We start from the raw sequence: 26,707 nt of genomic DNA on the forward strand, positions 1-26,707 counted from the left end.
AACATTATATTGTTTTCCTAGGGGTTTTTTGGTTTGGTTTTTTTGCAGAACCAGGGATTGAACTCAGGCCCTTGTGCTTGCCAGGGAAGCACTTATTCCACTGAGCCATCTCCCCGGCCCCACATTATATTGTTTTAACAATTTTCATTGCTCATCAACTAAGTGTGTGCTTATTTTAACACTTTCCTCTACCCCAAGTTCCTTCTTAAGGAGCTGTTTCTACTATGAACCCATGCAACACAGGCTGGAGGAAACCCAATTCTTGGGGACTGATAGTAGAAAGTGTCTAAGCTCAGCCAAATGCCTGTCCAGGACCACGCAGGGTCTACTCTGTACAAAGACTGCTCTCCCAACTAACCAAGAAATGTGTAAGTGAAGAGGCCAGGCCTTTGAATGCATTCAATAAAAAGTTTAGCCTGTATTTGGTCACCTCACATATCCCAAATTATCTTTTCAGTTGCTCACTTTACTTCAAAATGATGCACCCTTTATTATATAAAGAAATACAGGTAAGTCAGGCCTACTGCGCAAAGCTATCACTTGTATGCCTTTGTTTTGCATATCTTCTCTCTGGAGTCTTTGTATTTGTGCCAGAATTAAAGGCACTTTACAAATGCTGAATGATATTTGACCTTGACACTTTACACCTATAACACGTCTAACTTTGCACACATTCACTGAGTCAACTAAGTGAACATGTACATACATTCATCACATACAAAATTCGTACAGAATTTTCATAAATATTACTGTGTTCTAGCACCATTTTTCTAACCCAATATCATGTGTTGAAATCAACTAATGGTCATGATCACTATTAAAAAGATGAAACAACAGAAAAATTATTAGTTCATACTAAGAATACATGGTATTTTATGCATGTAATGAGTCACAATGAAAAATGTATTATTTTGGCTTATGGACAACAGTTTAAAAAGCACCATATTTTAAGTGTGTTAGTAACATGATAGGATTTCTCTTAGCATTCTTTCACTCCAGAGGTTACAGATATTCTTGCTTTTCATTTTCAGACTACAAATATTAATTGAGCAACTGCTATGTATTGGTTGGGTATCAGGTGTTGGGGCAGTTAGGGGAAAGCAAATTACTTTTTTCTTAAACCTATTACAGTTATGTAATCCTAAAAACAAATAGTTAAATCAACTACAACTGATCTATTGAAAGTAGAAAGTACCCCTCCTGATGACCATGAAATTTAAACAGGATAGGCCAAAAGTTCCCCCAAATAAATCTTTCAAAGAATGTTAAATGTCTCATGTTTCTTATTAATTAATATTCACTAGAGAGAAATCCAGTATATAAAATCTGTAGTTTAGACACAAATTCTCTAGGGACGTTTTTCTTTTCATCTACCTGCTCAATGGTACGTTTTCTTTCCTAGGCTTTCTAGCAAGAAAATGATTTTTCAGCAACCAAGGTTTGGGGCCTAGCTCCAAAATTTCTCTTCAGAAGTCTTCTCTGGAAAGACAAACTATGTATGACCTCTTGGCCTTTTGGCTAAGATCAAATGTGGAAAGACAAACACATTTTACTTTGTAAATGTTTTGCTCACTTCAAGCTTTGATAAAGCAACCGATATATGAAATTAGGCAGAAGACTGAGATATTCTACATTTTACAAAATAGTAAAAAACTTTAAAATGAAATCTTTTTAGAAATAGGCTCCCCTCACCCCAAGAAAAAGCCAATCAGTTGGTCTGGTACTAAATATAAATTCAAAATAATTAAAAGAATTTAATTCTCTTGGTACTCAAATCTCTAATACTGAGCATTAGTATCAGATTTTATACTGTGATTGTAGCTATTTCTTTTTTTAAAAGTTTTGTGTGTGTTTGTGTGTGTGTGTGTGGCCAGCTCAGCCCACCAGGGGGCAGGGCTGGCTGGCATGTGGTGCTGGGGGATTGAACCGCGGTCCCTGTGCTTTGCTAAGCTTGTTCTAAGTAGGTGCTTTAGACCACTGAGCCATCTCACCAGCCCTGTAGCTATTTCTTTTAAATGGCATGGAAGATATTTGAAGATGACATTCCAATTTAGAAGTGCATCTGACATTTTTTGAAGTAATTTTTACTATCTAATAAATAATTCTAAGGTTTATAACAACAAAAACTTTACAAATAACAAAGATTTTTTTACTTCTTTGACCCTGAGATTCCAAATATTCTTTGCAGTGATCTCAAACTTCACAAATCAGATAAATCATATTAGCACTGTAAATACTTTTTTTTTTCTTCTATTTGTAAGTTTTTAGATTTAAATGTTATTTAATGCTAGAGATATAGCTCAGTGGCACAGCGCTTGCCTAGCAAGCTCGAAGTCCTGAGTTTGATTCCTGACACCAATAAAAAAAATAAAAAATAAAAAAATTTAATAAGCCAGGTATGATGGTACATGGCTGAAATTGCACTACTTGAGAGGCTGAGACAGGAGAATTGCCCCAAGTTTGAGTCCAGCTTGAGCTACACAGTGAGTTCAAGGCCAGTCTGAACTATGCAGCAAGACCCTCTCTGAAACAAAACAAAATAAACCAAAAACACACACACAAATGTTATTTAAAGGGATAGTGAGATAGCTCAACAGTCTAATCACCTGCTTTGGCAAGCACAGGGACCAAGGTTCAATCCCCAGTCCCACATGCCATGCTGGCCCTGCCCACAGGGCATGCTGAGCCAGTGACTGAGTTTGGGCATGGTGACGTATGCCTGTAATTCCAGTGCCGGGAGGCTGGAAACAGGCAAGGTCACTATGACTCGGAGCTGTGTAGTGAGACGCTGTACCAAATACATAAATGTAAAAAAAGTTATTTTAAACCATTTAGGTTCATAATTACATTAATGCTCAGTGATCAGGCTGGTAACAGAAGTTTCACCCACTTGTTCTAGGTACAGTATTTGGAACACTACATGGAAAATAAATGATTAGGTAATGGTTTGCTTATTTATTTATTTAGAGAAGGTCTCATTGTATAAGTCCAGGCTGGACCTGAAGTCACAGCCTCTCAAGTGCTAGGGTTATAGGCATATGCCACCATGCCCAGCAGGTAATGGGTTTATAATTATACTGGTCGTTTTGTGACAAAAGTATTTGCAGTCCAGATAATCATTTGGCTCTGGCCTGCATATCCTAGAGCTGCTTTCTATCTTCCCATTCTGTGTTCAGTGATGTTATGTCAACAGCTTGAAACTGGTCATGGTAGGAGTACTTCAACTGTGGGAACTGGCAACAGCTGCACATTAGAGTTTCCTTTGCCATTTTAGAGAGTCTCTAAACATTTTCTAGAATATTGCTAATAACAGTTGGTATTCTTTTAAAATATAATTCAATTCTTCATTGTTCATAAGCTTACTTGAAGACCTAAATGGCTGGTATTTCCTGTGTAAATCTGAAATGCTTTTTACACATTTATCCTTTGCAGTACTGGAAATGTTACACTTTCATTGTGAAGGGATAACTATGTGAGTTCTTCCTTTATCAGAGTTGTATTCTATTCAAAATAAACTGCTTAAAAGATGTGTTTTTACCTAAGAAAAATACAAGATATTTTATTTATAACTCATTCCACATTTATGAAAACAAAAATATTTTAAAAGAAAGATTTTAATTATCTGCCAAAATGTCTGATTTAATAATAAAAGATTAATTAAAATTTTGCAAAGAATTAAATAAACAATTTTATTAGATGAACTCATTTATTTGACACATTAAATTATGCAAAGAAAAATATTTGCAAATGCATAAAAAGAATCCCATTCTCTTACTACTCAAATACCCAGCAGTGGTAAAAACAATGAACTGTAGAGTGGACCCCATGACTTAATGCAAAAGCATTGTACAGAAAAATTTCAGGCTTCTAATTTCACTGAATCCAAAACTACACGCGCTTCTTTATATTCCTCGGCTTCTTCCAAGTCTTTTTCACTTTCCTGAAATGAAATACAATGAAAATTAGGTTTATCCTTCTGAATTGTGAGTGCTTTGCTATTTCCCGAAATAATACAAACCATTAATGGAAATAACTCAGGAAACAGAAAAAGGAGTCCAAGCCTCTTCAACACGTACCACAGCTCTGTTACATCATTAGAGGGAAAGGGAGGAAATAATAGGCTTTGTTTCCACTGTATATTTTCATGTAATATATTCTCATAATGAATTAATATTGAAAAGTTAATTAAAAAGCCTCAAAAATTGAAAGCAATTTTTATTTTCATTTTGTCAATATATCAGCAGCATACAAAAGACTAATAAAAGATACTACTGTGTTCCAAATATGACAGCACTCAAGTAAAAATGAAATACAATGAAAATCAGGTTTCATCTATAATTTCAACTACCCATAATTTCAAAGGTGACCACACTAGAGTTAAGCAATATTTGAATTAGAAAAGTGAATTATCTGTTTGTTAATGAGATGTCCTACATGAAAAGAAACAAAATGTTAATATCTATATTTTCTGATTTTTAAACAGTGAGTTTTTCCATGAGACCGATACATAGGAAAATAATACTTTCTGATGGTAACACAAATATCTAAATTTTTGTACATTGAAAAATTTTATTTTGAAATTAAATTACGGTCTTAATTTTACAGTTTCAAATGAAATTATTCATGTCAATTCAATAAAAGATGGAGATACATAGTTATAAAGAAGGAATAAGGTATTTAGTATGAAAATTTAAAACCAAAAGACTGAGAATTTGCTTAGCTCACACAATAGACAAGGATTTTTAAACTGGTACGTTACACTTTAAACACATTGGCATTTTCTTTTAGCAAATTTAAGCTCTCAGAGCACAGTCACTGTTGAATCTATCTTCATACACATGAGTATACCATCCAAAGATATATTTTTTCAAAATACCACATTATTTCCTCAGATGCAAGATTCATCAAAAGAAAGAAAAAACATTTAAATTGTTAGGAAATACAAATGGTGCTTTTTATGTAGGTTTTCCTTTCTTTCTTTCTTTCTTTCTTTTTTTTTTTTTTTTTTGTAGTGCTGGGGATTGAACCTAGAGCTTATGCATGCAAGGCAAGAGCTCTGTCATTGAGCCACACATCCCCAGCCACATATGTAGTATTTTAATTCAATAATTATTTCTTATCTTCTGTTACAAAAAATCTGGCTTCTTTTTTTGGCTAACAATTATCATGTGTCTAAGTTTTCTATACAAAACTGTGGAATTCTATGCCAAAATTACTGTAAAATGAAATATTTTTCTTCTGTTGATGTCCTAACTTGGTGAGAAAACAAATCCCATTGTCATTCAATGATTATATAAGATCATACAGAAAAAACTTTATTTTTGTAATCTAGGGAAATGACTTATGAATCAGGAAAAGATAGCTGTGTACCTACTAAATAATATCAGCTTAGAAAATATAAATGTAAAATAAGATCAGTAAAAGAACTGTTGAAATCGTCAACCAGTGAATGGCAACAACTGCTTGTATAAAATACTATGATTTTTCTATTAAGAAAAATAGCTTATTTATAGTTAGAATCATTTATAAGCTGAGTCAATCACTATATCACAAACCATTTATACCACTAAGAAAGATAATAGGTTACCTACCCCAAGTTCTTATAGCTGCTGCCCACATTATCTGTATTTACTCCTCTTTCTCAAACTGACTTAGAAGCTGAAAGAATTCCAGATCCTTGTAAGAGTTCAAGTTCATTTGAAACAATGGATCTTTTAAAATTTCAAACAGTCAACTCTTAACGTCAAAAAATCCTTATATATCCAAAACCAGATAAAGATACTATTGAACAATATTAGTACTAGGGACACCTGCTATCATAATTCAAAGCTGAGTGAGTTTAAGTAAGTACACTAAACATGCTTGAAAACTATTCTTACTGGGGTCAGAAATCAAAACATTTATAACCCATTTATTATTTGAAAGTATGCTCATATACATGGCTACTGAATTAAAAATATCCCTAGTTAAGTATTAAATAATCAAAATTTTGATTCTAAATGTATTAATTTGAAAAAAATTAAACATAAAGTCAGAACAATCTTTACTTACTAATATCTGCTGAAGGTCAGTATATGCTGCCTCTAACCTGCGCTGGCAATCTGGGATCATCATCCGGGACTCTTGCAGGATCTCTGCCTATAATGAGAGTATCTATGAGATGTGTAGAGAGGATAGGATTGTATCTGTTTAGCTCGCACCTCGGTAAATATCTAGTAATTAAATGGCTCAATATTTTAATTTAGATTGTGTTTATTAGAAGAAAGACTATGGTACTGTAGAATACAAAGTGCAAATTTTAGAACTTCTAGTAAGTTTTTTGGTTTTGTTTTTGGTAACTACCTTCTCATGGTAAGTGAAAATTAACTGGAAAAGCTTTTTCAAAGAGCAGTTTTTTTTAAAGGCCATTTAAAATAGACTATTTCCCCTGCTGTCACAAAGCACCTTTATCCAAAATGGGATCAGCTGGTTACATAAATATCTCCTGCATCTTTTGAGTAATAAAGAAAAACAGTGTTCAGATAATATCACATGGAGATAATTACTGCATGAAAAAAGTTATTGAGTTATTGATCACATCGTGTGCACACTGCAGGAGGTTCTCACTGAAAGACAGAGGTAAAGAAAAATGAAAAGCAAAGACCAGCGGGTTCATATTTTTGATGCTTATCATGCATAAAAAGTTATTACTTATCCTTGTGCTTCATTTTAGAAGAGAGATTATTCTCACCATGCAGTTTGAGCCAAATTACCAATGTGGCAGCCCTCTGAATCTTAACTTCTTGCCTATTCCTCTTGAAGACAAACATTACAGAATTAAATGCAGGAATATTTATATAACCTAGAGGACATTTTTGGATTTAAGATATACTATTCAAAGCTGGACTGTAACGTATCAAGTCATAAAAGAAAAAACATGAATCAATGACTGGAAAACCCAATCACTAAGTTAATGTCAGATGTGGCAGAGAAAATAAGACTTCTTAAGGTGGCAGGAAGCCTTATTTCCTTAAACCAGACTCAGAAAGAAACACACATCATCTTAACATTTACTTCGAAAAAACAATGTTTGATTAAATGCCTTCTGAGAAATAGGTACAACATATGAACATTTATAAAAATTTATCAGGTAGCTCACATAAAATAAAAAGGAAAGATAATTTAATGATAAAAGTATCAAAATACCATATTTTAATAAAACCTTTAGTATCACTACTTTCATCCCTTTCTCAGTAGTTTTGTCAGAGCTCACACTGCAAACAAAAATCAGAATTATGATGTACAAAGATGTTCTCTACCCGTATTTGTTCTCTCAGGGGGAAATGTTGCTGAACTCACAATTCCTACTTATGAGGCACAGGCTAAACATTCCAAACACGAGACTGTGACCTTTAGAAGCTTACCACGCTATGTTGAAACAATTAATCACTGGCACTAAAATTGTTTTTGCATTATCTGATTAGTTCAAACACATGTGAAAAATAAGTAACAGGAATACTTCAGATTTCTTCTATGGAATTCTTTTAGAATAATATATAAATTTAGTAAGATGAAATTAATACAAATAATCAGGTCAAACCCATGATAAGTCAAGTGAATATTTACAAGATTTTTTGGAAAGCTTTATGCTTACTGAATTGAATCAATGTTCTACAAAATAACTTCCATTCATTATTCTGTTATTACAAAATAAGCATCTTTTGTTTATCTGAATGAGATTCTGACTTACACAAGGCCAATGTTCAGTCTCTAAAATCTACCCCAATTCATTCAGTAAGTTTACACTGAATCCTCTGTATCCACATGTTTTACATCTGCAGATTCATCAACAATGGATTGAAAATAATTTTTTAAAAAATTGTATGGGGGGGGGATTATATCTGAGTTCAGTTCCACCTTGAACTACAGAGTGGGACGCTTGACTCAAAAGACCAAAATGAAGTAAAATAACAAAACAAAACAAATCCAAAACAAACAATGCATTTATATTGAACGTGTGCAGATTCTTCTCCTGTCATTATTCCCTAAACAACTGAGCACAAAAGATACTGACACAGCATTACACTGTTTTAGCCACAGAGCTAGTGAGCAGCCCCAGCTCCTAGTACCGCCCGAGGGTTCTGGAGGCAGTCCTCAAAGACACTGAAGATGACTGCATATCTGCAAGAGGTCAGCACAGGGAATAAAAGGTGAAAAAGAAGTCTCTGTTCTCTGCTCCAGTACAGTGTAACTATGAAAGTAAGCATCTGATACTGTTTCAAGAAGACCAGGCTATGGAAAGCCAAAGGAATAATGAATGATGAAAGTATGACCCAGACACCACAAACCATTACCTCCATCAAAGCTACAAATCATATGCTTTTCTTCGTAGTAATGAATCAAAATGGACAAGAATAACTTAAAAAGACAGTATGAGGTGTGGGGTGAAGACCCACCCTCAAATACCTGACCTTAACTAAATGTACATTATCTTTCAAAGTACCTCCCTTGGGAAGTAGGCCCTCAAATGAATGGTGTGTCTCATTAAAATATCTGAATAAGCTGGTAGTTTATTATGTTTGTCTTGCCAAGTCTGAGGTAAACTCAGACTTTTAGCACAGACTGAGAAGTACAATGACCATCAGAACAAGAAGGATAGCTCAGCAGATTAAAGTGCCTGGTTAAGCAGACGCAGGGGCCAGGGGTTCCATTCCGGGGCCTGCATGTCGGCCCCACGCCCAGGCCCACGCTGAGATGGCGAATGAGACTGGGCAAGGTGGCGCGCATGCCTGTAATCCCAGCCCTTGGGAGGCTGTAAACAGGAGAATCACTACAAGTCTGATCTAGTAGTGAGACCCTGAACACCCTATAGACCCTTCCCTAAAATACAGGGGGAAAAAAAAAACCAAAAAGGATGTAATCCCATTGATATTTAATTGTTTTTGGGCTGGTGAGATGGCTCAGTGGTTGGCAAAGCACAGGGACCGCGGTTCAATCCCCCAGCACCACATGCCAGCCAGCCCCGCCCCCTGGTGGGCTGAGCTGGCCACACACACACACACACACACACACAATAAATAAATAAATAAATGTTTAAAAAAGATATTTGTTTTTAAAGTAAGTTGTATCTTCTCTGGGTAGTTATTCAGTAAAATGGAAGTTGGGGTGGGGGAGCTAAACAAACCTCAGGTTATAAAAATAATTAAATTGCTGAACTAAAATTTTATCAATTTCCTTAATAGCCAAACATATATAAATTGGAAAGAAAATGCCTAATTAATAAATCTTCATTTTTTGAAAATGAAGAGTTCTGTAGAATAATCTCTCTACTGTTAAAAGTCTTTGGTTATCACATGATTGGGACAAGGATTAAGCTTTAACTGAATCATTCGAAATATTGGCTATCGGCTTCTCTATAACCAAAGGTAACTACATTAGTCTGACAGACTGAAATGGAGTCATCTACAGATTACTGAACAAGGGTTCAGTCTTTTTCTTTTACAATGTGGTAAAATGTTAATATGCTCACATGCCCAAAAATCTATTTGATTTTTGTTTTGTAGTTACTGCCTAAGTTAAGATTATAAGAAACCCATATATTAAAAATCATTTAGGCCCTTAAATTCCAATGTAGCAGTAGTTAATTTCCATGTAAATAGTATAAATAGTATAAACTTTTCTTAACACTTGTTAAGAAAAAGAATTTAACTGGCCTCAATTGATGTCTACAAGAAACGCACTTTATTATTTTATTTTATTTTGTTTTTTATTTGGTACCAGGAATCAAACTCAGACCTTGCACTTGCCAGGCAGGCACGGTGCCACAAAGCTGTATCTCCAACCCCCAGAAACTCACTTTAAAAAATGAAACATAAAAAAGGATGGAAAAGGGCATATTATGCAAATATTAACTTAAAAAAAAGCATGTACTGGGTATGGGGCACATGGCTATAATCCCAACTACTCAGGAGGCTGAGGCAGGAAGACAACTAGTTAGACACTCTCCAAAAGAAAAATGAAATACAACTTGGGATGTAGCTAAGTGGCAGGGTGCTTACTTAATGTATGTGAGGCCCTTGGTTCAATTCCCAGTACTGGAGGTGAAAAAAAACACACAAGTGGATATATTAATATTGAGTAAAGAGGGCTAGCCAGATAGCTCAGTGGACTAAAGCTCCTGCTTAGGCAGGCACAGGGACCAGGGTTCGATCCCCAGCATGCTGTGCTGGCCCCACCTGTGGGGTGCACTGAGACAGCAACTGAGACTGGGCATGGTGGTGTGCTCCTGTAATCCCAGCACTTGGGAGGCTGAGAACAGAAGGAACACTACAAATACGATCTATGCAATGAAATCCTATACACCCTGTACTAAATACATTTTTTTAAAAAATGGATAAAGTAGAATTTAGAGAAAAAAATGGGTGGGGGTGGGACAAAAGAAGTAAGTGATATTATCATAAAAATTTAAAAATCCATCAAGAAAATATAGTGATCCTAAATTTATATGCACTAAACAACAGAACTTCAAAATACCTAAAACACAAAGTGCCAGAAATGAAGGGAGAAACAAATCCATATATCTAGTTGGGACTTCAATACATCCTCTCCTCTTTAATAACTGATAAATACAAAAGAATCAGCAAAGAGATGACAGAATCAGACAAACTACCAGCCAGCAAGTTGTAACTGACATTTACACAGCTTCTGACTTAAAAGAGCAAAATGCTGTATCTAAGAAGGAAGGACACAAGTACTAGAGAGCACCTGGGAAACAACTGCTACCCCAGACCACGTTCTGGGTCAACTAACAGCAACAAAAATGAAACAAAGCTAGAAGAAAGGAAGCCATACACAACATGTTTTCTGTAGTCTGGGTAACAAATTTGATAACAATATGTAATATAATAACTAGTCTTGTTTTGAAGTTGTATGCCATTTTTATTGTTTTATGTTGCTTTTTGTCTTTGTTCTTATAATTTGGGTTTTTTCTCTCTCTAAAAAACCCCTGAAAAATAAAACTGTCTTCTTGTAAATGACATGATTGTCTAAGTAAGAAATCAGAAATCTACAAAATCAAAAAAAACTTAGATTAAGTATTTCTTCAGCAAGGTTTCAGGTTAGTAAGACACATGCACACACAAGTCCCTTGCATTTATGTATCTAGCCACAAATACTATGTGGAAACTCCTCCAAAGAAAATGATCAGGATCCATGGGCTGAAGATGACAACATGCTAAGGAAGGAAACAAAACCTAAATGAACTGAAGGGACTGCTCTGCTCACCCACCACAAACTTGAAAAAAATGACACAAATTCTTCCCAAACTGATCTGCAGGTTTGACAGAAGTTCCATCAAAAGGTAGAGAAACTAAAAAATCTGTCTTCACATCAAAACTACACAAATATGTGGCACTGCTTTCTTCCTAACAGCCAAAACCTAGAATAATCTCAATGCCCCTCAATGGCCAAACTGTACTACATTCACACCATGAACTCCTACTCAGAAACAGTCAAGAATAAACTACCCAGAAACATCAATAGACAGAAAATGCTATTCTATGTGGAAGAGACAATTTTAAAAAGTTACATACTGTATGGTTCTATGACATGTCATATGACATCCTTTAGATGGTGTAATTACAAGCACCTCGGCTTAGGTGGTAGCTAGAGGCAGTGTCGGTAGCTATAAAAATGCAGACTGAGGGAGCTTTGTGGTAGTTTGTCATTACTATGGCGATAGTTATACATACTACGTATGACAAATCTGCACAGAATTACATGCATACACAAAGCAAACATCATCGCACACGAATGCACCATGGAACTAGTAAAATATGAGCAAGCCTGTGGTATATCGATGTCAATTTCATGGTTCAGACACTATTATGATTATGCAAGATTCTAACATTAGGAAAGGAAGAACAAAGGATGTATGAAATGTCCCTGAGTATTTTTTTTCAAACTCCTATTAACCTGTAACAAAAAAATAAATGTAGTAACAGAATACTATTTATAACCTTGAGTATATATAAAAATACAGGTTCCTTAATAACTATGATGTTACCTGTAAGATAGGATTTGGAAATGGGACATACTATTTTTGCACTCCATGTAATTTAAACCTCATTCTAACTATAGTGCTATTTTAACTATAGTGCTTATTTTATTTTACTGGTGACTAAAAGAATAAATTGGCAAAAAAGAAAAGAAAAAAGAAGTGAGGACACTAACTATATGATTATGAAAATAAGCTTGATGGGGTCCAAGGCAGACATGGATTAAATAAAGCTGTGTACTCTCACATTTTCCCACTAGATGTAATAATAAAAGACACTAAAATATACAAAAGTAATATTCATCATTAAAAAAATTAAAAATGTAACATCTATTTGGAGAGGAAGGAGTTCATAAAGATCAACATTTGGGGTACAAAGCTATATACAGCATATTTGTCTACTAATGCTCTGGAAAACACTGGACACACAATGTCCTTTATGTACAAAGTGCTGTCCATATATAAAGGAAGGCAGGCTCTGCTACTGGCTCAAGAAAATAAGAAGATTCTCCTGCTGGACAGAAAAATAAAGAGGAAGTTTTAGGGACTGACACATGTTCCTCCTGCACTATAGAAAGCAATTATGTACAGAAAAATTCATTTTAAGTGATTTTGTTGATTAAAGTTTGGAGTCACTGCCATTAGTGTACATGTAAGCAGATATTTTTGAGGTTTGTTTTTTTTTTTTATTTTTTGCTTCATTTTTTGCAGAACTGGGGATTGGACTCAGACCCTTGCGCTTGCCAGGGAAGCACTTATTCTACTAGCCATCTCCCTGGCCCCCGTTTTTTATTTTTTAATACCATGCCTAAAAGAGTAACTACTTCAGTGTTTAACATGTAGCACATGTCCAATAAATTCTGCTAAGTAAATGGGACATATGGGTTCTTTTTAAGGCTTACTTAATGAAAGTATGATTACCTAGAGAGGGATTATTGATAGGGAAGCTGAAAAATTATTCATACATGTGCAAAGACAGAAAGGTTAAACAAAAGACTGAGGAATGATTGTAGTAAATTAGGAAGAAAACGAAGAGGTTGTTCTGCCAAATACACCCATAATAAAATAGTTTTCCAAGGAAAAGGATTTACTTGTGTCAACTGCTGTTGAAGTACACATGCTGATTAGTAAAAAAAGAGTGATGACAACATCACTGATAAGTGTACCACACCAGAAGCAGGCTAAGGCATATAATCCATATGCACAGGAAGGAAGGGAGTATGGGTATAGACACAGGCAGGTTTCTATGATTTCTCAGTGAGAATGCAAGGATGCTTCCCTACAGCCTCTAGATATTTTTTCAGAAATCATGGAGTTAAAATTCAATAAATGCTTCAATGGAATACAGAAGGTACCATGGAAATGTAAAGACTGCCACACTTAAATCAGTATAGAAGCAGGCATAAAATGTTTACAGGGTGAGCAGGAGAGGATGGGTAAAAGTAAAAAGAGCAACCAAGATGTGCAAAACCTCAATGGCAAAGAAGAAAAGCATGTTCAGGAAGCTCAGAAGTAGAAACAGAGGTGCAGGTAAGGACTGATACGACAGAAGTTACATAAGTACATGCTGAAATCAGCAAGGCCTAAGGAGATTGAACTTTGTTATGAGGCACTTTCAAGTAGCCCCTGAGAAGCACAATGTGTATTTTACTTTGATGATATTCACATACCAGTTTAAGGAATATAGTTCTGAATTTTTTTTTTTTTTTTTGGAACCGGGGCTTGAACTCAGGTCCTTGCGCTTGCCAAGTAAGCGCTTATTCTACTGAACCATCTCCCTGGCCCCCAGTTCTGAATTTAAATATATAAGTATATTCAGTAAAAGATTACCCTATGTAATGCTCAGGACAGTATAGTTTACAGGTTCAGAATGCAGATTCAACTAGATCCAGAATTCTTGTGCTCAAATTCTAGCTATGTCACTTAGCTGTAGCTGTGGACAATTATTTCACCTGTGCTTCAATGTTCCTATCTTTTATTTTTATTTTTTTTGTATTTTTAGGGAAGGGTCTACAGGGTATTCAGGGTCTTACCACCACTAGATCGGACTCATAGTGACCTGCCTGTTTACAGCTTCCCAAGAGCTGGGATTCAGGCGCGCACCATCACGCCCAGTCTCAATTGCCGTGTCAGCGCACCCTGGGGGTGGGGCCGGCACAGCAGATCTTGGGATTGAACCCCTGGCTCCTCCATCTGCTTGCAGGTACTTTACTCTGCTGAGTTATTTGGCTGGCCTTCAATGTTTGTATCTTTAAATGGATGTTTTAATGGTGAAAAAATAAATAATAATACCATCTCAGAGGCTACTGTAAAGACATCTGATGTTCTGTATACATTAGCTTTTACTGGTTAAGACAAAACTTTACCTGCTTTTTAATGGCATAATTTTCACCATCTTCAGCTTTCATTTTTTCAATCTTTTCTTCTTGTTGTTTTGCTTCTTTTTCATACATCACTTTTTCTTTGACTAATCTATAAATAAGCCAAAAATATTTCAGAGAATTAGCTTTTTCTCAAGAGAATAAACCAGAAGAACTAAGTTATGTAAATATAAAGTATATTTAAAATATTGAAGTCAATAGACTAGGTGTAGGAGAGGGAAACAAAATACAATGGTCATTGATACAAATACAAATGTGATGACTGTTATGCTCTTAAGTCTTCTAGCAAAGTATAAAATTTTTATTTTTATTTTATTTATTTTTGTGGTATCAGGGATTGAACTCAGGACCTTGTGCTTGAGATGAGCCGGGCGTATGCTGCTGAGCTATATTCCCAGCCCTTAAAATTTTTATTTTTAAAATTAAAAACCCATCCAAAAAACCCCCCATCCAACTATATTTACAATGTGAAAACAATATTGAACACTATTATGTTCTAACATTTCTGTCTTGTTTTCGTTTCGTGTTATGTATGTGCTGCTGGGGAATGAACCTAGGGCTTCATAGACACTGGGCCAAGAGTTTTCCACTGAGCTACACTTCTACCCCTTCCCCCCACCTTGCCTTTGGACACAGAGGCTAGACCTGAATTTGTGGTTCACCTGCCTCAGTCTCCCAAGCAGCTAGAATTACAATGATGTGCTATCACTCTTGACCCATGCTGTCTGTTTTATTGAGGTTTACCAAAGCCATATCTATATACTTGAAACAACACAAATACAAACATTTAATTTATTGGAGGGGGGAAAAATCCTCAGTATAGTGCACACCAAATCCCAAAGATCAGATTATTTTCAGTAAGAAAACTGCTTACGAAATATTTATCACACTTCCTTTTATGCTAAACTTTCCCTGTCCAAGTAACTAGGACAGGTAATTTACATGTGGTTCTCTCACAGACAGGTATGGGAAACAAACCAGTATATATTTATTAAAGCAAGAAAATGTACTGATGCACATCAGGAAGATGTGGGGTTTGTTTGTTTGTTTTTTTGAGACAGGGTCTCACGGTGTAGTTCAGGCTGGCCTTGAGTTACTATGGAATCCAATCTGGCCTACAACTCATGGTGATTCTCCTGCTTCAGCCTCCCAAGTGCTGGGATTACAGGCATGCACTACCACTCCAGGCCAGAAAGATTTTTGATAATAAAGAATAGTGCCACAAAAGTTCTACTGACCATTCTTTAGATAAGCAAAACTCAATTGAACATAATAAAACAATCTTCCCTAATTCTGGTTAATCAAAGTTTTAATATAATAGAAGTATACGCCTCCCAAATGTTAACATTCCTATATACACATTACCTAAGGAGCAAAAGAAAAAGCTTTCTAATCCAGACACATTAAAAAGCAGCTTTCTCCACCGGGCTTGCTAACTTATTTCAGACTCATGTTTGGTGGAATGCAAATTAAAATCTTACTTAGGACATGGTGACTTTTGTGTAATTATTTACAATGGAGATTTTTTAAAAGAACATTTTACTTTTTATATTCTGAGTGGACTTAATAGAAAGGTTTACAAATCTCTAAAGCAAAGCAACACAGACACACACAGACACACAGACACACAGACACACAGACACACACACACACGAACCCTCCCTCCCTTAAATTCCTGTTAATAGTTCTGGAAGGATTTTAAGTCAAGATTTAAGTCACCACACACTAAATACCAAAATGTTCCCAGTCTGAAGCATTGAGATATGTTAGGAAGGCTCATCCTACACTTCAGGGCCCTGTATGACTTCTATAGATGGAAGGAAATACAACAAAACATTAACAATAGAAACAACAGACACAATTGATATATTCATGGTCCTCACATAGTGAGTGAAAACACTGAAATTCAAACTGAGTTATAAATGTTGTTACCATGATAATTATAAACAAGAAAGAAACATATTCACAAGACAAATTAGAAAGGAACATACAAGTCTAATCTTTTATTACTTGAAAAGAAAGGCCCTCAAAGTTTGGGAGAGAAAAAGTCAGCTTGGGTGTAAACAGAAGCTTCTATTGTCTTTCAAAACGTATAAACACTACAATATTTAACAAAAAGATGCAAAGAGTAGACTCTTATCTCTGAGTACACTTTAGCTGTATTCACCAACTTTCTGGAATAAAGATGCAATTAAAAAGAGAACTACCTAATAGTTGCATTCTCTAAACTTTCTCCTTTTACAACACTACTAGTTAAAATAAAGTAGTAAGTTATTATATCATGAAGGCATAAATGAAATTATTTTCCATCCACCTTAAAAATCCACACCTACTAAAATACAACATAGCAACTTTAAAATCTTCATAAAATAATTAAAATATTAAAGCTTTAAAATTATTATGTGAGGAAAATAAGTAGGAGCCATAGAAAGGTTAGCTTTAAGGAGAAATATAAGAAATGACAATACCAGGCTAAATGACAACTTATGCTACTTAACTGTGCATACACGACAAAATTTTATATATGTAGCCTAGTGTTTTCTAAATTATTCCATCTTCTACTAGTGGTCAAATGAACTTCTTATAAAGCACTGCTTGTCAAATCTCAAAGACTTATGATTTGTATCTGTATATTAAAAGCTCTTGGGGAGTCCTGTAATAAGCTAATCTATTTAACTTTGTTCAACTGCAGGCTTAAACTAGAATAAAAGGGATCATGCTTCCCTTGAGAACAGTTGCTTCTCAACACAAGTTTGCAAAGTGCTCTTAGATAACCATGAACTTGTCAGAAATGTGTACACAGCACACTTAAACATACTGTTTATAAAATGCTAAATAATTGTGGGCAGATCAATAATTGAGCCTGTGGCATAAAGAAGCTGCTTTAGTCATATGGTTGTTCTCATTGTAAACGTAATTTTCATGTTTTCAACCAACTTTGTACTTCACTATCTACTATTACTCCAACATCAAGCCAGGCTATGTACCCAGATGAAAGGTCATTGGGACTGACAGTGGTAAGGAGGACTTAGCCATGTAGCTCAGTGGTAAAAGATATGCTGAGCATGTGTGAGGTCTTGATTTCAGTCTCCAACAAATGCCTTTACTCCCCAAACCCCACACAAAAAAAATGAATATGTATATAAATATTATCTTGAATACTGCAAAAATTACAGACAAAAAGAAGCATGATGAATATCTCTCAGCTTTATATTATTACTTTAGCTATCTTATTTCATCTATTTCCTAATACTCTTTAAAACAAAACAAAACAAAACAAAACAAAACAAAACAAAACAAAACACAAAAAAAAACAAACTCTTTTCCTCCCCTCTTTTTTTTTTTTTTTTTTTGCGGAACCAGGGATTGAACTCAGGTCTTTGCGCTTGCCAGGGAAGCACTTCTTCTACTGAGCCATCTTCCTGGCCCCTTCCTCCCCTCTTCTGATCGACATGCATTGCTCCCTAGAGTCACTTCTGGCAAATGCTCTCCCACTGAACAACATCTACAGAACATTTGGTTTGATTGTTGAAGTTAAAAAGTTCGTATTCTTCCTGGCCCTTATACATATACAAAATATTAACTCAAAATGCACTAAAATCTAAAAGAACTAAAATTATAAAAATGGTTGGATAAAAACCTAGAGGAAAACCTTGTGGCCATGGATTGGGCAATAATTTTTTTTTTCTTTTTGGTCTTGAGATAGGGTTCCACTATGCAATTCAGGCTGGACTAGAAATCACTGTAGCCCAGGCTTGCCTCAACCTCACAGTGATCCTCCTGCCTCAGCCTCCCTAGTGCTGGGATTACAGGTGTACACTATATCACCTGGCAATAAGCTTTTAGATATGACACCAAAAGCACAAACAACAAAAAGAAAAAAATATTAACTGGATTTCATCAAAATTTAAAACTTTTGTGTTTCAAAGAACACTATCAAAGGGAGAACACAGAATGGGAGAAAATATGTGCAAATAATGTATCTAATAAGTATAGCCCCAATATACAGATAAACCAATGATAAAAAAAATGTAAATAGGTAAGGATCCAAACAGGCATTTTTTCTAAAGCAGTTCTATCCAAATGGAATAAGCACATAAAACATGCTTTAGCATCATTAGTCATTAGTGAAATGCACACCAAAATCACACTATGGTTGCACTTCATACCCATTAGAATGTCCACAATCAAAAGGTCAGATAGTAAATAACAAGCGTTGGCAAGGCTGCAGAGAAACTGGAATGACCTACTGGTACCAAGTGGTGGCAATGAAAATTGGTACAGCTGATTTATTCCTCAAAGAATAGTTATACATATCCTAGCAAAGAGTTAACTGTATGCTCAAATAATTCTACTCCTAGGTATATAGACAAATGATGTAGGCTCACAAAAACTGTATGTCTAACAAGGTTCATGACAGTATTATGCATAACAGGTAAGATATGGAGAGAGTCCAAAAGGTCTGTTTACCACTGAATGAATAGCCAAAATGTGATAACCCATTGATGGGAGACTGCCTGGCTATAAAACAGTAAAGTACTGATTCAAATTACAACATGGATGAATCTTGTTTTAGTTAAGTAATACTCCAGAATTTACTGTTTAAGCAGTAATAAGTATATCAAAGCTTAAACTAAAAAATATAAAATTTGAAATAGAACATTAAGAGAAAAGATAAATCAGAGTGGCTCAGTGTATGAATGATAGAGCAGTATACATAAAATATGAAAAAGGAAGGAAAAAAATTTTGAAGAATAAATTTCCTGGGTCAGCATGATAGCTTAGCAGACTAAAGCACCTGCTTAAGCAAGCAGAGGCAAGCGCAGGGACTGTGGTTCGATCCCTGGCACCCAGCACCACATGCCATACCAGCCCCACTCCCAGGGTGGGCTGAGTTGGCCACTGAGTCTGAGCATAGAGGCGCATGCCTGTAATCCCAGCACTGCAGAGACTGAAAGCAGGAGCATCACCTCAAGTCCGAGCTGCATAGTGAGACCCTGAAACAATCAAAATACATATAAATAAATACATTTCCTATATCTGGGGGAAAAAACAATAATCTTTAACTGAAAGAGTTTCATAAGTACCAAAAAGAATTTGGAGGTAGGGTGGTGCTCATCTATGTATACTAAGAATTTCCAGAGCATCAAGAAAAATAAAGTTTTTAAAAAATAAGTCACCTATACAAGGAAGAAGAATCAGATTGACATTGTATATTACATTAATAACACTAGATACCAGATGATGATGGAGCAATCCTTTCAAAGTTCTGAGAGAACTTGGATATTCTTATTATTATTATTTTGCTCCAAATGCCTTCAGGGCAGGTTTGGCTGGCTTGAGTTGTGGGAATAGAACCACAGCAACCTGAGCCTGACTGCTTTGTTGAAGCAGCCACTTAAAGGACTGAGCTAAGGGGCAGGACCCATATTCTTATTATTTATAACTTATTATTTATAACTTGGATTTATGACTATAATAAAGAGTGATGGCAAAATTCACTAACTCATTTCTTGAGGGCATACTATGTGCCAAGCATGACTTTATACACTAATGACAAACTGTTGAATAAAACTACAAAAATCCCTTGCCTTTTGCCAAATTTAGTGGCAAAATAAAAGACAAGCAAAATATACAGCAAAGTACATTGTGATAAGTACTACAGAGAAAAAGTAGTGAAGAAGGACTTCTAATGTAAGTGAACTACAGTTTAACACAGGATATTCAGGAAAGGCCTCTTTGAAAAGAGGATGCAAGAGTTAAGATCTGAAAGAAGATATGAGCCATGTAACTAACAGACAAAAGAAGTTACAAGCCAGAGGAACTCTTTCTAGTCATATAAAAATTCAAAAAGTTTATCCAATATGCCACCTTTCTGAAAATTTGCTTAAGACTGTACCCAAGCAAACTAAGTGAAAATCAAGAAAAAAAAAAAAAAAATCATGAGACCAAGAAGCCATGTTCAAAATAAAGCAAAGTAAGATGGAGGTGTGGGAGAAGTCCAAGATTTAACCTGCAGTAGGCCTGGAAACCTATCAGTCTAAATGAGAATTTTATTGTGAATGCATATAGGGATGTCTTTAAGAGGAACAGTCTAAGGAGCATTAACAATACAAACTATGACAAAGTCATTATGTGGCTTTCAATGATAAATATGAAAAACAAAATCTCCAAGAATCCTCCTATTATGGTTGCAACATGAAGCAAATGATGACAAGAATCCACTTAACCTAAATTTATTTTTAAAAAATCTCCTTTGGGCAATATATGATCCACAAAGAGAGAAAAGTAATCTTATATTATGTAATGTTTAAAGTGACAAAAACATAATTCATTTATTCATTTTCAACTTTCAGAACAGATCTAAGATCCAAATACATCTTTCCTCTGTTGTTAATATATTTGTTTTTAAAGTCTGAAGGGTAAGTAATGTCTACCAAATTTTTTGCATAAAAACATGTTGTAAGTGGTGGCTAACACACTGTTGGCCAACTCGTTAAAGATTAACGTTTTATACAACTTGTAACAATACCTATATTGCCAACTTCCTGTATTAAATCCTTTATTGGAATCCTTAGTATGAGTAACTTTTTCTTGACAGAAAGTTTTCTCTACATAGCTGATAAAAAAATTCTCATGTCTCTGAGGAAACAATACTTTTGAGGTTTTTATACAATAAATTATGAGATTTAAGTAAGTTACTGAAGGGCTAAAAGATATTTCAGTATTTTACTGCATTCAATACTTAGTGCTTCATTTAAATATCACCATTACTTTACCATGTTATTAATTACCCCTCCTCACAATGTTGTCTATATATTAAAATGAATTATTTAAAATCTATCAATATTTTAGAAATGAATAAAATCCCAAACTATTTCATGAAAGTAAAAAAAAAAAAAAAGAGAGAGAGAGAGAGAGACAATACTAGTAAAAAGTAAGCTGAAAACAGCAATAGTAATTAAAAAAGAGCCGGATGTGGTGATGCAGTCCTATAATCCTAGCACTCAGGAGGCTGAGGCAGAAGAATAACTGCAAGTTTGAGGCCAGCCTGGGCCACATACTAAGTTCAGGATCAGCTTGAACTGCAAGGTAAGATCCTTTATCAAAAAGTTGTTTTTTTGTTTTTTTTTTTTTTTTTTAAAGTCAGATAAGGGGCCGGGGAGATGGCTCAGTGGAATAAGCGCTTCCCTGGCAAGCACAAGGACCTGAGTTCAATCCCTGGTTCGGCCAAAAAAAAAAAAAAAAAAAAAAAAGATAAACAACTTTTGAGGCTTTATCATTTCCAATGAACATAACTAAATCTTCTCTCTTAAAACAGGTTTGGTGAAATTCAGAAAAAATATGATATACAGTAAACTTAGGCATGAGAATCAATCATTCACTATTAGCTAAAATTAAAATACGATTTCAAAAAAGTAGTAAATATAGTGAATGACCATTTATCGTGAGCAACATATACTAAACACAATGTCATTGAATCCTTAGGGCAACTTTTTAAAGTATGTACTACTATGCACATTTTAATGATAACTAAATTGAAATTTAAGGAGCTCTGGAAGCTTGTCCAAATTCTCATAGCTTTTAAGTGTCAAAAAACTGCTTTATTCAAAACTCCATACCCATGGCCACTACTGACATACTTGTATTTTTTTCAGTAATTCTCAAACATTTGAACATGTAAAAACCAAAGTTCAGAAAGTGTCATTTATATTTAAAAAAAATACTATTAGGTGCTTACTCAGCAGCAACTGTCTCATTTCTTACTAATAAGAGAACCCCATTTTAGGATCATCCAAGAAGTCATATCCTTAAAAGAAGTCAGTTATAAAGGTTTTACTCCTTTTGTCAAGTGACAGTTTAACCATGTGACAGTAAGCCACTTCTGTATAAAACTATGTGAAAGACACCTGCTGGGGGCTGAGAAGGCTGTCATTACTCTTCCACAGGACGTAACTCCATGTCTCTCCTGAACCTTATTGCTATGTGATACCTGCTACTTGAGGAGGCCCATGAGATCATGAGGAAATCCAGTTTAAAAGACAGGACACTCTGAATCACCAGAGAACTACAGTCTTTGATGATGTCACTGAACTACTGAATTAAGCAGCCCTTAAAAGTACACTCACTTCTTATTGCTTGAGATAATGGTTTTATAGTTCAAGACATATATATTTGATTTTCTATTACTTGAAGCTAAAAATATCTGAAGTGCAGAAATTATATTTTCCTACTTCAGGTTAATTCATTCAAACTGGTAGTAATTTAGAAATTGAATTTACTGCTTTCTTACCAAATATAAATAAATATGAAGAAAGTATATTATATTATATTTTTTAATGTATTAAGAAACATTTTAGGGGCTGGTGAGATGGTTCAGTGGTCTGGAGCACCTACTTAGAACAAGCTAAGCTGAACAAAGCACAGGGACCGTGGTTTGATCCCCCAGCACCACATGCCAGCCAGCCCCGCCCCCTGGTGGGCTGAGCTGGCCACACACACACACACCCACACACCCACACACACACCCACACACAATGAATAAATAATTTAAAAAAAGAAACATTTTATATAAATTTTGTAAAATGCTTTATTTTACACCTAAAACTAAGCTTTAAAACTTTAAAATCCTTTGTTTTATTTAAATAACAGTAATGCCTATTGGCAGCTAATATCTGGAATAGATATTATACTCTACCTAGTTTGTACTTTCAATTTACAAAGTACTTCTGTAACAGGCAATTAAGTATAAACAGTAAAATATTAGAGCCTCTAAACTATAACTTCTAGGACAGTGGGAATCAGTAGGTAGATATTAGCATCTATAAATAATAATGGGGATAAGATGTCCAATAGTACTGCAATACCAGGGAAAGTGAGTCTGTTCACATTTGGGAAAACACAAGTAAACTGTACTAATTAAGAACTTAAACCAGTTCTCTACTGTAGAACAACTAGAAGTTGACCTTAGAATCTCATTTAGTGCCCATGAACTGTAATAGTAAAATGTATGTAGGTAGAATTCAATGTTTTAGTTGTTCTCTACAAATCCTTTACAGTCATCATATAAGTCCCAAGTGAGATATTTGCTAGTACAGGGCCTATGTATGCTAGGCAAGCACTCTGCTACTAAGCTATATACCCATTCTTTTGTTTGTCTGGAGAGAGAACCTCATTAAACTGTCCAGGTTGGTCTTGAACTGAGAGATTTTTCTGCCTCAGCCTCTTGAGTAGCATGCACCATCATATGTTATAGCTGATAATTAATAAAGATTTTGAGGTCAGTGAAACAAAAGAAAAATCTGGGACTAGGGAGATAGCTCAGCAGTCTAAGAGCCTACCTGGTAAGCACAAGGACCCAGTTTCAACCCTCAGCACTGCATGTTGTGCTGGCGCAGAGCCTTGGCACCATGCCAGCCACCAAAACCGGGAGAGGTGGCACACACCTGTAATTCTAGAGCTGGGGAGGCTGAGACAGGATCACTACGAGTCCGAGCTGCATAGCAGGACCCTGTACCAAAAAATAAAACATTTTTAAAAATTAAAAAAAGAAAAATATGCAATAATATTCAGTCTAGACAGAAAGTATGTACACACAAACACATCTCAAATGAGATATGGCAGGAGATGCTGCTTGTTCTGAGTGGAATGCCTCTTCTCCTTCCTTAAGTGTCTTCCTCCGACTCATTCATCAAAACTGAAATGCTCCTGTGTAGTAGGAGGACCACTCTACAAACCTACCAGTCCCCAGCAGATACTGTGGATTCTATGAATCTTCACAACATATCTCCACCGTCCTAAAAGGTCTACTTTCACTCTTAAAGGAATGGTACTGAGCCTCACATCACACCAAACTGAGCATATTATGCCACAGACATGCTTGCTGAAATGAACTCATGATCACCTCATGAGGTAAGCAGAGCAGCCATAATCATTCCCATGTCCAAATGAGAAACTGATTCAAAGAAGTGACTCACTTAAGGCCAGTTGGCCAGAAAATGAAGTCAAGATTTGAAGTCATAACTTCTAACTTCAAGTGTCAATACTTTACACCACACCAAGCTATCTCATGTTTAAAGTAAATGAAACAATTTTCAAAAGCTAAATCTTTATCTGTTCCAAAAGTAAAATCATACCACGCTTCAAGATCTGAATAGCATAAAAGAAGCAAGGCAACAGATCCTCACATGTTCCACTCACAGCTACGCAACACTGAAAGCAACATATCAATTTCATATGTGGCCTAAATTAAAGAAAATGAATGTTTGGTCCTATTTGTTACTTTATATTCTCCCAGTACTCATTAATTACCTCATTTAACTGGAGATGATTCAAGTTCTATTAGCTGCTCAAGTAGAATATATATTTTAATTAATTGAAATAGCTAAAAATGATACATGCCAAATCTAAAATCAATATTTTAAAAAACTATCCATTGCAGGGATTAATAAATATCAAGAGTTAATAATTCAAATAAACAAATATTAATTATTTTTCCAATCTTCAAAACTGTTCTAAAAGGCTTTAAGATGTTAAACAAAAACAAATGTTACTAAAAGGGCTAAGGACACCACAAATAGCTTCTACTTGAGTTTATGACAAAGCATAGAAACATAGTCCTCCTCTAGTCACTTCATCTCCATATAAAATACTCTTAATTTCAATTATCATCTAAAATCCAAATCTCTGCACATTTCATATTTTTATCCTCTGTCCAGACCCATAGCTTTGCCTTTTAACATCTCTACGTAGACATCCTATCAGCAACTAAATTAAGTTGAAAACTTAGTTCAACATCCCTCTCTAAAATGATTTCCTTCTCAACAGGAGCTGTGAAGTTGGAATCCTGCTCTCAATTTTGCAACCTTTGTGGTATTGTGAGCTGGAAACCTTTCATAGTGACTGGTTGTCTGTTTGCAAAGAACAGAGGAAGCATAGGTCTAAGTTCTATATGTGGGAAGCTTTGCAGTCTTAGTTTTTGTTATTTTTTTAAAATATGCTTATACATGTACTAGCTAACATAACTGTCTTGTAATCAATTCATGGGAAAAAGCACTATGTTGCCTGCAAGTACAGTATACTACAAACTGATAGTGACACACCTTTCCTTTTTTTTTTTTTTTATTTTAGGGAAGGGTCTACAGGGTGTTCAGTATCTTACTACTAGATTGGACTCGTAGTGATCCACATGTTTACAGCCTCCCAAGAGCTGGGATTACAAGCACGTGCCACCACGGCAGGCATGGGGATCGAACCTCTGGCCCCTGTGCCTGCTTGCAGGTGTTCTAATCCACTGAGCTATTTGGCCCGCCCAACACCTTTCCAAAAAAAGAAAAAAGAAAAACAAATGTATATCAGCTGTACTAAAAGATGCAAAGAGCTTAAAAGACAACTGATAAGTAGTATTACACTGGATAAACTGCAATAATCATAACTTATTTCCAAAATTAGTATACTTAGGTTCAAAAGGGACTTAAGGCAGCATCTGAAGAATGACACTGGCAAATTAAGAGTGTCATAGAAAACTATCCAAAACATCACTGCACTCTGTGAAATCACTGCGAAACACATTTGCATAGATAATGGACTATACAGTTACTCCAGGCTAATATAGATTATAACCAAAATGTCATTTCAGGTATGTAACTTTAGTTGACTGATGCCTGTCACTTCTCAGACAATGAAAGCATCAATTAGGATAATTAAATTTTATCAAATTATAAAATAAGCTCAGTTTAATATTTTTTAACAGTAATTATTTTTGGTGATTTATCAACTCAGGTTGTTCTTAAAGATCATTAACTGAACAATTTGGGAACAGAACATGAGACTCCTAAATTGGAATCATGGCTTTGTAATTATTAGCATTGCACAGAAGCATTTTTGATATGTAATAGGTTTACTCAGTTTGTTGTACTAAGATGTATTCATTAGGGCAAAATATTTGAAGAAGTATGTATAAAGACTTCATTTGTTTTTGTATTACTGACATCTAGGTCTTGGCCAAGTCATCCTGTATAGAAGAATGACAAAATAATCATTAATTAATAATTTAATATGGGATCACAAGTCCGCATCTTGTACAGCAATTAACCACTAAGAAGAATATATGCAGTGTATTATTTGTTGAAAAAAAATTAATAATTTAATAAATTAAGATCCATTCAGAAAAATTTAAATGGATAATATAATTTTTTCACATGACCAGAATTACCATATGCAATGTAATTTAGCATATGCCTTAAAGGCCTACTTTCAAAGTATATTTATTTTGTATTTTACCACACAGAAG

The 26,707-nt window shown here is 35.1% G+C and overlaps 1 protein-coding gene across 1 annotated transcript in view; it reads right to left on the reverse strand.

Annotated features, from left to right (window-relative positions):
* Positions 1-3,669: 3,669 nt before the first annotated feature.
* Tbca (tubulin folding cofactor A) overlaps positions 3,670-26,707 on the reverse strand; it is a 64,399-nt gene continuing 41,361 nt past the window's right edge. The window contains exons 2-4 of the mRNA XM_004645728.2: positions 14,401-14,506; positions 6,052-6,138; positions 3,670-3,940 (exon numbers count right to left, since the gene is read on the reverse strand). Of these exons, the coding sequence (XP_004645785.1) occupies positions 3,860-3,940; positions 6,052-6,138; positions 14,401-14,506 (274 nt within the window). The 3' untranslated portion in view covers positions 3,670-3,859. The remainder of the gene's footprint in view (positions 3,941-6,051; positions 6,139-14,400; positions 14,507-26,707) is intronic.

The sequence above is a fragment of the Octodon degus genome, unplaced genomic scaffold (assembly GCF_000260255.1).
Source record: "Octodon degus isolate 3935 unplaced genomic scaffold, OctDeg1.0 scaffold00238, whole genome shotgun sequence".
In the NCBI taxonomy this organism is placed as follows: Eukaryota; Metazoa; Chordata; class Mammalia; order Rodentia; family Octodontidae; genus Octodon; species Octodon degus.